General features: G+C 36.8%; 1 protein-coding gene across 1 annotated transcript; it reads left to right on the top strand.

Moving 5' to 3' along the window:
- The first annotated feature begins 9,660 nt into the window (after positions 1-9,660).
- On the top strand, positions 9,661-13,601 carry LOC115953439 (uncharacterized protein At5g02240-like). The gene is made up of 7 exons (XM_031071080.1): positions 9,661-10,110; positions 10,742-11,013; positions 11,105-11,141; positions 11,230-11,327; positions 11,482-11,543; positions 12,989-13,112; positions 13,264-13,601. Exons 1-7 carry the CDS (start codon positions 9,813-9,815, stop codon positions 13,381-13,383), a joined length of 1,011 nt encoding a protein of 336 aa, XP_030926940.1. The 5' UTR covers positions 9,661-9,812; the 3' UTR covers positions 13,384-13,601.
- The last annotated feature ends 226 nt before the right edge of the window (positions 13,602-13,827 follow it).

The raw sequence follows: 13,827 nt of genomic DNA, 5'->3' as shown, positions 1-13,827 counted from the left end.
TTCAATGCCCATAAAAACCCATAAAAGAGCCAAATGACACTCTCGTGATTTACTAAGACATCAGTGTGGTGTGGAGAAATTTTCATGGCAGGAGAGGGGGCTGTAGACAACCCTAAAGGTGAAATGAGATACTGAAAGTTTACCTTTATCAATTGTGTGTCCCTTATGAGAAGGAATTTCCAAAGGTGAACAAATACTGTCAACAGCTTCAGGAGGACGTTTAGTTGAAGAAGAGAAAATATTCAAGGCTTCAATAATAGAAAAGTTGCTAGATTTACGTATGAGGTGTTTCCAAGACCGAACGGATAAAAGTTTGACCCAAAAAACACATCTGAGGTATTTGAAATTATCCCCATATCTACATTATAATTTAAATCCCCCTCAACAACCTACTGCTTATCCGTATCTACATCCAAATTTAAATCTCCTTCAATTATCTTATGATTATCTATATCTAGAATATTTTTCAAATTTCCTTTGATATCTTCTACTTATCCATGTTGCCTACTAGTTGTTGCATAGGACTCAAACATGGACTTATCTTCCTTTGCTATTGTCGTCCTTTGCTATTGTTGTAGCTCTTGTATTTGAAAACAAATTTTTCAGAAGAAGGGTTGGGCTTATCCGATTGAATCACCAAAGGAACACTGGGGGAATCTAAAATATTTATGAGAGGATTATCCAGTGGTTTGGATTTTGATTTTGGGTGGGATAGTATCCCGCTCAACAGAAATTCTTGTGGGGCCATCCAATAGACACCTAACTACCATCTTATTGGATTTTCCAACCAACTGAGGAGCTGTTAGTTGATGGTGGATTTGAGAGGACTCGGCTCTGCCTTCTTCATCCTCAGACACATGTATTCCATCATCGTCTTCCTCTCTTGGTTTGGAGTGGCTAAAATTACTCTTCTTGTGACTAAATTTTGGAGCCACAGAATGAAGCCATAGACCAAATTGAAAATCATCATCATCCGATGAAAGACAAGATTTTCTAGTTTTTTTTGACATTCACGATCTTGGAGACCAAGTATACCACAATGATAACAAAAGATAGGTAGCCTCTCGTATTTGAAAAAGACCCTCCCTTCTTATACATCTTCAATATGGACCATTTTTCCTCTGATCAAAGGTTTTGTGATATCAATATCCACCCGGATACGAAGAAAGGGTCCCCAAGCTAGACTACTCTTAAGGGCATTAACCATAAGAGGAGTATTGATCTCATTAGCTATACGAGTACCAACAGCTATGTTCATAATTTTAATAGGAATGTTAAAAAACCTAAATCTAGAAAGGAGAACATTGGATAATAACATTATTAGAGTTGAGATCACCATTGAAACGCTTCAATAAAGTAAGTCTTTTATCAAAAGATTAAGGGCTTCTATCTTGAACTTTGCACATGCAAGTTAGATTTGAGTTTATATAAGGAATAAAATAAGTTATCTAATAGTACATCTATATGCAAAAGCTTATAAGTGAAAAAGGTACAAGCTTTGACATCACAAAGGTTAGAGAAGAAGAAAGTGATAGCAAGAATGTAAAAAGGACACAAGATATACATGGAAAACCCTAAGAAAGGGATGAAAAACGACGGTTTAAGGTTTGAGCAAGAATGTTTGAGCAAGAATGGAACATTCTTGCTCTATTCAGCCTTGTTTTATGTGGAAAGAAGTGGTAACTCTTGTACAATAAGGGTGTTCTTCCTTAAAAGAGAGACCTTGTTTTCTACCTTTCTATCTTATCAACTTTCTACTCTCTTCTAAGATTTACTTAGATTTTTACCCTAAAAATCCAACTGCATGTTCCTCTTATAATCTGAGGAATATGGCTGAATACAAAAACAGGTGTCAAGTCATCATTTCCTTAGTTTGGACCTTTTCATAGTTGTGGTATTATCTGGTGACTAGAGGAGAGAGAATGCGTCAATGTGGCATTGTGGCCTGCGGGTAGGTGACTTTGCTACTGCCTGAGAAACAACCCTTGGACAATGAGAGGGACATTAGGAGTACTATGAATAATACACGTGTCTCTGAAGTGGTCAAACATGCATTCCACCAATAAGGAGTGTTCTCATAGCTGCTGACCCTAGAAAGTCATTATCTCCCTTTTTATAAGTGCTTGAGTACCATGTCAGGCGCATATCTTACTTCCTTCCCAAGGCAGTCACGCCTTTGGCACGGACCAAAGATAGGATCTTTTAGCCAACACTTCCTCTTCCTTTGCTTACAGCCACTCCACGTGTAGGGTCTAGATCTAACCACATATACATTCCCCCATGCCTTGGTTGGTGTAATGTACAAACTTTAATCATGATCTCCACTTCTCCTCTTTGGCAAAGATAGCCAGAAATAAATTATTTCCAACTTCTTTAATAGTTACACCATGTAAGTAGCGCCAAAGTTGTTGAAGTGTAGATTTAACAAGCCTCCTTGTTGAAATCTTTCTTGGTTTGTAGCTTGAATAGAAGACTAAATTGGGCCTGTTGTTTAGAGAGAGAGCCACTTCCTAAAAGCTAAGCCAGGACCCCCTTTTCTTCTTCAGAAAGGTGAAATTTTTTCCATAACTCCTCCAATGAAGCATCCATGTTGGATTTAAAAAAAAAAAAAAATTTGGGTAATAAGGAAATAAAAGGAAAAGAAGGAATGAAGGATATGAAAAAAATTTATGAGATAAGAATGGATGGATTGTGATAAGGGCTAGACATAAAATTAAAAAAAAAAAAAAAAAAAATTCCATACTACAATTTGATACTCAGATTTTAGAGGTTTGAATCTTACGTGAGAAAATGCAAGTTGATTTCTTTTACTTTCCAAGACTGCAAAAAGCCAGGAAGAGAAAAGTTTATGACTTTGTTACTTGTCTAATTCATTTTTATTAGTATTGAATTGTCATGTAGCAACGTTAGAAGAAAATATGCACATGTAATATTCTTATCAAATGCAAGACCAAAATTAAATTCAGATTCAAATTTAAATTTAAATTTAAAATTTGTAATTAACTCTCAATAAATGCTAAAAGAAAATTTTAAATTAAAGACTATTAAGTCATCTATAAATATAAGCTTCTCATGTGAGAAAAATGACAAAAAACTTAGAAAAAAAACCCTACTGACACTGCCAAAATAAATAGTCATATCTTTTTTTTTTTTGAGAATGAAGACTACTAATTTATTGAAAAAATCAATCAGGATCAGCAAAAAGTACATCATAGAGGTGTGGTGGCATGTCCTCCACCCACACCGACAAACCTCTAACATGTCTAGCATGTTTAGCTAGGTTGTGTGCTACTCTATTACCGCTTCTACGAATATGGGAAAAAGCAATACATTTGCTGGTAACTAGAGTGGATTTTGCAGATTCAAGAAGATGACCATAAGTTGTCAATGAAGCTTCTGGGCTACGAAGGGTGTTTATTACTGCTTCTGAATCTCCTTCAAGCATAAACTCATTAATACCAAGTTCTTGTGTGAAGGTAATCGCTCTTGCAGCAGCCATGGCTTCCACAATGACTGGTGCAAATGGCAGTGAGGCTTGTTCAGACAGTGAGGCAATGGCGTTTCCATGAGAGTCATGGACAACCACACCCAAACCAGCTTTGCCCAACTCCGGAAAAATGGCATCGTCGAAGTTCAATTTTACACAATTATCCGGAGGAGGACGCCACTGAATATGCTGCTGAGTTCTCATGTTCGCTGCATGATTGATGAGGGATTGTTGGCTCCTTTGGAACATTTCAAGGACCTGCATTACTTGTTGAAAAACCTAGGCTTTGGGAAGGATGTTGGAGTTTACTCGGAGTTGGTTCCGCCTGTGCCATACCGTCCACATCACCATAGCCATGAGCTCCGTGTTCATCCTTCTTTCATGCGTCACCTTGACTAGTTCCGTGATGTTTGAGATGCCCAGATGGTCACGGTCTTCAAAACCTGGAGTGTTATCCCAAATTTCGTCCAGATTGGAACAATTCCAAAGTGCATGGGCAGCTGTTTCGGACTCCACTCCACATTGTTCACATCTATCTTCATTTAGGATCTTCCTCTTCAACATATTGTGCTTTGCTGGAATGGCTTCTTTGGAAACCCGCCACATAAAATTTCGTACTTTATTTGGAACATTGAGCCCCCAAATCAGCTTCCAAACCTCATTTTGGTGCTGCAGATTACCTGCAGGAACCAATATAGAGTTTAGTTTGGCTAGGAACTTGGAACCCGAGTTTACCGTATAGTTACCTGAAGGGGTGAAGGGCCAAGTGATTTTGTCCTCCACTGGGGTACGGCTCAGTGGGATGCTGAGAACCAGTGCAGCTTCTTCAGATGACAATAAGCCATGCACTAAATTTGCATCCCAAGTTCTTGTACTTGGATTAATGAGATCAGAAACTCTTCCATCTTTAAAACCTGGAACAATGTCTGAAAGGACCCTTGGGTTCTCCTGTGATGGTAACCAAGCGTCATTCCAAATACTAATATTTTCTCCATTCCCAACCCTCCATCTTGCGCCCTTCAGTAGGACATCTCTTCCTTTTAATATGCTATGCCAAGCATGTGAGCCAGAGCTAGAGTCTTGAGCTTCCCATATACTACAGTTTGGTAAGAACTTCATTTTAAAGACTCTATAGAATAGAGAATCCTTATTATGAAGTAATCTCCAAGCCTGTTTGGCCAAGAGAGCATCGTTGAAATTAGCTAGATCCTTGAAACCCATTCCACCTTCATTTTTTGGAAGACAAAGTGTGTCCCATCTCACTCAATGGATTTTTCTCCGTTCTCCTTTCTGCCCCCACCAAAACCTTCTTATTAAGCTTTCAATTTCAGAATAAAGTCCAACTAGGAGTTTGAAGCAGCTCATGGTGTAGGTTGGAATAGCCTGAACAACGGCCTTAATAAGAATCTCCTTTCCAGCTTGTGAAAGAAGTTTCTCCTTCCAACCCTACAGTTTTTTCCATACCCTTTCCTTTATATAATTGAAGCTTGCTTTTTTGTTTCTACCCACCAGCGAAGGTAACCCCAAGTATTTTTCATACTGAATGATTTCAGGAATTCCCAATGCCAATTTAATTTGATCTCTAGACTCAACCTTCGTAGATTTACTAAAAAAGATTATCGTCTTGCTACGGTTAATTCGTTGACCTGAGCATTTCCCATATACATCCAGAATATCCAAAACTCTTTGGCACTCCTCGTTGGTGGCCCTGCAAAACAGCAAGCTATCATCTGCAAACAAAAGGTGGGTTAGACGTGGACTATTTCTACAAAGAGAGTAACTCTTAATATGTCCTTGGTGAGCTGCTTGGAGAAGAAGCCCATTGAGACCTTCAGTACAGAGTAAGAATAGAAAGGGGGATAAGGGGTCGCCCTGTCTGATGCCTGTTGTTGGTGTGATCATGCCTTTAGGTTCCCCATTCACCAGTATTGAATAGGTCACCGTCTTGACACATAGCATCATGAGTTTGATCCAGTGATCTGTGAACCCCATTTTTACCATGACAGATTCTAAGTACCCCCACTCCACTCTATCATATGCTTTGCTCATATCCAGTTTAATGGCCATGTAACCTTCCTTCCCTGAGTGTCTCTACATACTGTGTAAAGGCTCAAAAGCTACAAGAATATTGTCAGAAATAAGACGACTCTTAGTGAAAGCACTTTGATTCTCAGTGATAATATTAGGCAAAATTTTCTTAAGTCTATTAGCTAGAACTTTAGAGAAAATTTTATACAAAATATTGCACAAGCTTATGGGTCTAAATTCAGATGCAAATTCAGGATTCTTCTTTTTTGGAATGAGTGTGATAAAGGTGTGATTGAGGTGTTCAGGTAGAGAGGCAGAATTAAGGTAATGCAACACAGTGTTAGATATATCATCACCAATTAAATTCCAGTAGTGTTGATAAAAGAGAGGAGGCATACCGTCCAGTCCAGGGGCCTTAAGTGGGGCCATTTGGTTAATGGCTTGCTTTACCTCCATATGAGTGAATTCATAGGAGAGCTTGGAGTTCATTTCCTCAGTAATCACTGTCTGAATTGAGTCTGTAGCTGAGTCACAAATTTGCTGGTTTTCTAAATTGAGGAGATTCTGGTAATATTGCACTAGACATTCCGCTATCCCCTCATTTTCATCAAACACATGGCCATTGGAGTCCTTAAGCTTCCGGATTAGATTTTTCCTCTTCCTTTGTGAAGCTTGGCTGTGAAAGAACTTTGAGTTTCTATCTCCAAATTTTGCCCACAAGACTTTGGATCTCTGGAACCAGAGTCTATTTTCCTTGTCAACCAACTCAGCAATTTCCTTCTTCAATTCTCTGACCCGTTGATTATTTCCGGATCTCATGGCTACTTTTTCAGCATCTTTTAACTCCTTTCTCTTTTGACTTAACAACATTCTAACATTGCCAAAGCAATTCCGGTTCCAAACTCTTAATTCTTTACCACATTTGTCTATTTTACGAATGACATGATCCTGCACATCTCCATCTTCCCTAGAAAGCCACACCGCTTCTACAATCTCTGAGCACCCACGGTCTGAGAGCCACATTTCTTCGAACCTAAATGGTTTAGAGAATGTAGGAATATCTAAACCATCCAAGGTGATCCATAGTGGTAAGTGATCTGAAGAGTCTGAATGTAGGTGATGTACTTTTGAACCTGAGAATTTCATGAACCAATCATGGTTGGCCAGACCTCGATCCAATCTTTCCCACAGTGAGTGACCATCTGCAAAATGCTTTCTCCAAGTGAATTGATCGCCTACATACCCGAGATCAAGGAATCCACACTCATCTATGACATCCCTAAAAAGTTGCATCTGAGCTTGGCTTCTATTATTACCCCCCAATTTTTCTGAGTGTCTGGTGATTTCATTAAAGTCTCCAGCGCATAGCCAAGGGAGGTTGTGTTTCGTGTTGAGTAGTCGGAGTTTATTCCAGGCTTCAATTCTCATGTGAGTTGCTGGTTCTCCATAAAAACCTGTGAATCTCCATGCTTCATCATTGCCTTTGTTGATAATTGAATCTATATGATACTTGGAGAATGAATCTACGTGTACATTTGTGGAATTCTTCCAGTATAGAGCCAAACCCCCACCACCTTTATGATTTCTTTCCATGTAAAACAAATTATCAAACTTGATATTCCTTTGGACTTCTTTTAGCCTAGCTTCGTCCATCCATGTTTCGGCTAAAAACACGACGGAGAGATCTTTTGCTCCCTCAATAGCACTTTTGCTCCCTCAAAATCAATGCTCATTCCTACTTCTTCAAATCAAAGTAGGAATTTCCATTCAAATTCCTATTGATTTTGTTCGGGATTAAGCCAATGACCCTTGACATCAAATCAAATACATCAAACTTGGAGATATCTAAGCACAATTCAAAATCAAGCTTGAAAAGCATTGCAGAGTTTGAATTAGAGGAGTTTATTGCATTCTTATATTGTAAGAAGTCATGCAAAGAATTGTACTCACTTTCATATAAATTAATATAAATTGATAATTTGTTATACTATTTCATGATCTTGTGATTTATCTTTTACAAATTTAAAATTTGTGTGTACACAAGATCTTTTTCTAAATGTGCCACACGCATGGCCTCAATGGGAAAATTATGCCAAGTCAACAGCAGGAAATTATCTCACATTCAAGGCCAGATGAAGAACCCGAAAATGATTTTTTTTAAGGGCCTACATGGGTTGGGCTTTTGCCCGACAACCTTCACATTACTAAAAAAATTAGACTCAAGCTCATTATTACACGGAATGGGCTCTCAAGCCCATTCTTTCTTGCCTCATGAGGTGGGCCCAAAAACCCAAACTTTCTCACCCCATAAATTGGGCTTGATGCCCATGAACATTATTTTTATTGAAAGCTTGTACTACACGAGATGGGCTGACAAGCCCATCAACCCTTGCCCCACAAATTGGGTCTAAAACCCAAAACCTCCTTACTACATGGATCAAGTTTGGAAGCCCATAGCTTCTGTCTATTAAAGCCCAAGATTATTTGACTACGTGATGAGCTATAAGAAGTAAAAGCTCCATTCAAGAAAGCCATTTGGGCCATCCAAATTAGTTGGACCCATGTTCTAGCGCTAGCCTAAGGAAGGACCAAGATAGCATAACCCGTTAAGAAAGGAGGAAACAAAACAAAAGAGAAGAAGGGAAGAGTAAAGAAACGTTAACCAAATGGTGGATTAGGTGCTGGCCAAAGCTGGACCACGTAAACTAGAAGACAAAAGTGAAGGAGCTGATGGCATAGAAGTAGGTCAAGAATCCCAAGTTCTCACAAGACACCCCATTAGTCATACAATTTGCCACAATTTGTTTAATGTCAACCGGTAATATTGGATTACATCACTTGCACATAGATTTACCACTTAAAGTAATTCAATTACCAACTGACATCCAAGCAAATTATGTCAAGGTGTGTATGAAAAAAAAAGTATTCCTATACTTTTTGCTAGTATCTCAAGGATTCGAAATTCCCTTTTTTGAGTAACTCCTTGTTGCTGCCAGCTGGAAAAAGACAAGACTAGGAGTAATTGTAATTGATATAGTCTTGTTTTTCAATTTTTAAATTGAAAAAAAAGAGAGTAATTGATATGATTTCCAGATTTAGTATGAGAATTCAAGTTTTACGAAGATGGAAGATGGGTATTTTAGTCTTTTAACTTTATGTGGTAGAGTCTAGCTCACTTAATGGATCTAGAAGTTTCGTGTCATCTTTATTAAGCAAAATCCATAAATGTTAACTTCAGCACAAATATAGGTACACTAAACAATGCTTTCAAAATTAGAGAAATGAAATACTTACAATATTTTTACAACAAATCTTAAGTGGCAAAATGTTACTAATTGTTATTATTGGAGTAAAAAAACAATCTTAGCATTAATTTGAAATTTGAACCAATAACAACTAATCATCTGTGATTTATTGTAAAAATATTGTAGACGTAATATTTCTCTTAAAATTAAAAGGGGGGGAGTTTAAACATGTCATGATGGGAGAGAAGGCATTGTATTATTGTAATTGAGGTTAAAGATTAGTTCATCAAAAAAAAAAAAAAAAATTCAGGTTAAAGATTAGGGGAAAAAAAAAGTTTCCTAAAAATGATCAAACTGTCCAAAATAGACCTTCATCACACAAAAAGTGATGAAGCATTATATGATAGGAAATAAAAATTATAAGTTGTTTAAAGATTGAAGCGACCAAAATAATAGTGACAATGATAAGTAAAAAAAAAAAAAAAATTAATATTGTGGCTATAAACTATTTTAAAACTTTTTTTTATAAATTATTGATGTGAAAAATTCTTACTAATTCTCATTTTAACATATTCAATAATATTATTATTTTCTCATTAATAACTAATTAACACATCATCAGCCGTTTGTAAAAAAAGTTTATGGTTTTAAATTTTTTTTTAAAAAAAATGTAGAGTTAATGATTTTAATATTTATATTTACCACAAAAAAAAAGTTTTAACATTTTAAAAGAAAAAAAAAAAAATGTGCAGGCCGACACACAATTGGCAATTATTCTCGAAGTTTGGAAACAAAGAGAGCGTATGCGTATCGACATCGTAGAGTAGAGCGTGACATGACTTCCTAGTTGCCTCGCTAAGATAAGGTAGGGATAGGATAAGACGAGGAGGAACGAGAATCTAAAACAAACGAACCTAACCTAACCTAACCTGATTAACGGCAACGAGGAAAAAAAGCAAGCCAAAAAGCTCGGAACAAAAGAAAATCTGAATCTCACCGACGGCAACATGGACAGCACATATTAGTGTCCGTACTACTTTCTACTTTCCTCAATGGCTATCGTTACACGTGTCCCATTGGGCTTCCCTACATCTAGGCCTAGCTTCTCCTCCTCATTAAGCAAATCAAGTCAATGTCATAAACATAGACATAGTTTGGTGGCATTATCTACAACATCGATAAGGGTTCCAGAAACTTCCACACTTTTCTCTCCTTATATTATATTGAGCAATTCACCATTTCTGCAAAAGAGGGACACAAAGGGTTTTAGAAGAGTTAAAGTGGTATCAGCAGCAATGGCAGACTTGGCTCCAAGCACTGTTCTTGTTACTGGAGCTGGTGGCAGAACAGGTTAATTCCCTCCCTTTCTTTTTCACTTTTTTTTTTTTTTTTCGTCTGTAGGTGGGGTTTTGGTAGATTTGTTAAAGGGTTTAATTGTTTGGATAATCATGTAAAAAATGGTGGTGCTTTGTGTTTAAGTGGGTGTAATAACTATATTAAATTTGGAGGGTTAAATGGATTGCCTTTAGCCATACGGGTTTATGTGCAATTACATTATATTGTATTGTATTATTTTATTCCGTCTAGTCACGCGTGTATACTCAACAACCTGACACTGTAAATTAGATAGTTATATTGTGATTTACCCAGGGCTTGATGGGGAAATTGTTAATATAGAAAAGGGGTTTTGAAGAAAAGGGAGTCAACCCCATTGAATTTTAGTGGGACATTTCTTTAGGTTCTGAATGAATTCCTGTAATAAACACAATTTGTATTTCTACTGAATCACTAGCTAGTTGCTATGATTTTTTACTGGCCCTTTGATTTTTGATTGGGTCACTTAATTTAATCTTGGAGTTTCAATGAATTTTTTTTTTTCATTGAAATAGAAATGTAGATGAGAAAGTTGATATCTTGCTCTTTCTTCCTATTACGGAAGAGTTTCCAATTGACAGGGTTTTAATTTGTTAAATTTTGGTAGGTCAAATTGTTTATAAGAAGTTAAAGGAGAGGTCAGAGCGGTATGTTGCAAGAGGTCTGGTCAGAACAGAAGAGAGCAAGGAGAAAATTGGTGGAGCAGATGATGTTTTTGTTGGGGATATAAGGGATGCTGCCAGCCTAGTTCCTGCAATCCAAGGTATTGATGCTCTTGTAATTCTGACAAGCGCTGTGCCGAAGATGAAGCCTGGTTTTGACCCAAGCAAAGGTGAAAGGCCCGAGTTCTGCTTTGAAGATGGAGCATATCCTGAACAGGTCATTTCTACATTTCATCATTTTTGTATAGTGTTATGTTTTTTATTTTTGTTTTTCTTCCTATTGTTGATGTAATGTTTTTGCTTCTTAGGTTGATTGGATTGGGCAGAAAAATCAAATAGATGCTGGTGGAGTATTTGCTTTCCTCCATTCTACTTAGTCGAATTCTAGTTACAGCAGTTTTTGTTTTTCTGAGTTATATGGTTTCTATGACAGCTAAGGCTGCGGGAGTGAAGCAAATTGTGTTGGTTGGCTCTATGGGTGGAACAGATCTAAATAATCCCTTGAACAGCTTGGGTAACGGCAATATATTGGTTTGTGATCCCTTTATATTTAAAATCAAATTGACCTTTTTTCTTGTGTTTTGTTTTCATTTCTTTAGTTATTTGTTCTTTGCTAGTATTATACTTAATAAAAATTCATAATGAATGCTAGGCAAAATGCTTAATCTTGTTTACCATAATATAGGTTTGGAAGAGAAAGGCTGAGCAGTATTTGGCTGACTCTGGTGTGCCATACACAATTATAAGGTACCTTGTTAGTTTTTACTATCCATGTTTATTTTTTCAGTGTCATATGAAATAATATAAACAATATAGTTGACTTATAAGCTATAGAGGGAAAAAAAAAGCCCAATGTAGTCGGTATTTTCACCTATATGGTGCTTGGATGAAATTGACAGTGTAAATTTCTACTAAGTGGGGATAAACAGTATTACGTTATGCTATTTGGCAATCTTATTCCCATTGCATTCAAGCAAGTATACATGGAATACAATTAGTTTGATAGTCATTTCATCTATTATGTCATAAAGGACATGCACTGATGCACATCTCTTTTAGATGTTCAGTGACCCGTCTTTTCCTTCCAAAGTTTTTGGAGAACACGTAATGCATTTTATTCACTTATGCCTTGTAGCCCCCCTTTATTTTTTTTGTTTTCTTCCCTTATAATGTTCTGAGGTGTCAGTTGTTGTTGGTTCAAGTAATTTTGATCTGCCTTTATCCCAATTATTTCAATTTTATTTCATTCTCCATTGATACCAGCTCAACCCTGAAACAACTTCCTTCCCCCTCTTTTGTTTCAAGCCTTCATCAAGCCTTCATCTCATCTCAACTTAAACTGAAAAATTCAACTAGCTCCAAAAGTTCCTTCTAACCTGTCCTCTTAAGCCTTTCTGAATTTGGTTGCAAACCCCTGCACCTAGTTGCTTCTCCTATTTTTTCTTTTTTCTTTTTTTTCTAATTTTTTATTTATTTATAAAGTTCCAGTGTTACCTTCTCTATCTCATTTAGGGATTCATTTTGTCTTGTTTTCTTCTTCAGACATCCAGCATCCTTATGTCTAAATTTGCCACCAATTAGAGCATTGAGCTAGCTTCCATTCAATAGTCATTTCTGCATTTGATCACCACTATATCAAATAGTTGCACACCCCTTCAATTTCTACACATTGTTTTGCATTGAGAATCTCTCTCTCTCTCACTGTGGTCAAATAATCTGTAAATGAAGGTTTTGTAGTTAGACTCCCAATTTTCCTTTGAAGTCTAGCAAATAGGAGATGAAACCTTGAATTCTATAATCTATTTTAAGGACATAGCACTGACAATCTGTATTAAAGTCAATACAGGAGTCTCTAGCTCAAAGATAAATGGAAACCATGTTCATTGTTTTAGTAACTCCTGTTTGGCAGTTTGGCTCCAATATTTACATCTTTAATTCACTGTGATGGAGAAAAACTATTTGGCATGTGTGTATATTTGAAAGTCTTAATTAAAGTTCCAAATTGAGTTAATGAAACCTTTTCATAATTATCTAGGTTTTCTAAGGGCCAAAATTTGTCTTTAAACTTTTGAATAAATCAGTTATTCTTCCATGAATTTGTAGTTTGAACAGTAATTTTGAAATTTTGTCTCTATTTTATTATGCGGTTGCTACTTGTCAATTGACATTGGCCACCAATATGGTTGAGTTAGGGCTGGAGGCCTGCAAGATAAAGAAGGAGGTATCCGAGAATTACTTATTGGAAAGGATGATGAGCTTCTTAAGACAGACACAAGAACCATTGCGAGGGCTGATGTTGCAGAAGTCTGCCTTCAGGTACTGTTTATAGTTGTGCTTCTCCAAATATATGGTTTTCCTGCTTCTTCGTACTCGTTGCCCGTAAAGCAGCGTTTGATTTTATGGTTATGTGCCTTACATTATTTACTAAGAATACATCATTTTGTTTTTGTTTTTGTTTTCTCAACAGGCACTACAATTTGAGGAGGCCAAGTTTAAGGCGTTTGATTTGTCCTCAAAGCCTGAGGGAGCTGGTACACCAACAAAGGATTTTAAGGCTCTTTTTGCTCAAATCACCACTCGTTTCTGATTTTTGATGGCCAATATACTTTGTCTAGGACAGTGTTTCCTCATTCAAACTTCAAAGTTCTAGTTCAAAACATTGTTATTTGACATCATAATTAGCTATGTTGAACAAAGCTACTGTAACTGGCTTATTAACTCTAGAAGCTCCGGTTCCTGAAGCTTTGTATGAAACACTTTTTATTCCTAGAGCGATCTTGAGGTTAGAAGCCTGGATTTGTGTGTTATCGCCCGCTAGTAAAACAGTCATCATAGGTCTGTTAGCATCTTATATTACTTACCCTTTTTGACAGTCTTGCCTTTTCTTGTGTTGTGAATATGATCTACATTCTGGAGGTTGGCATTCGCATTTGGAATTTTGGATTTGTTTATTTGCTTGAAGTTGATAGAAAATTTTTACATAGAACAAGTGAGTCTTTAAAAAACTGTACATAAGCCAATAAGCTACTAA

This window comes from Quercus lobata, chromosome 7, assembly GCF_001633185.2.
Source record: "Quercus lobata isolate SW786 chromosome 7, ValleyOak3.0 Primary Assembly, whole genome shotgun sequence".
Classification (NCBI taxonomy): Eukaryota; Viridiplantae; Streptophyta; class Magnoliopsida; order Fagales; family Fagaceae; genus Quercus; species Quercus lobata.
This window is presented reverse-complemented; position numbering and strand designations above follow the sequence as displayed.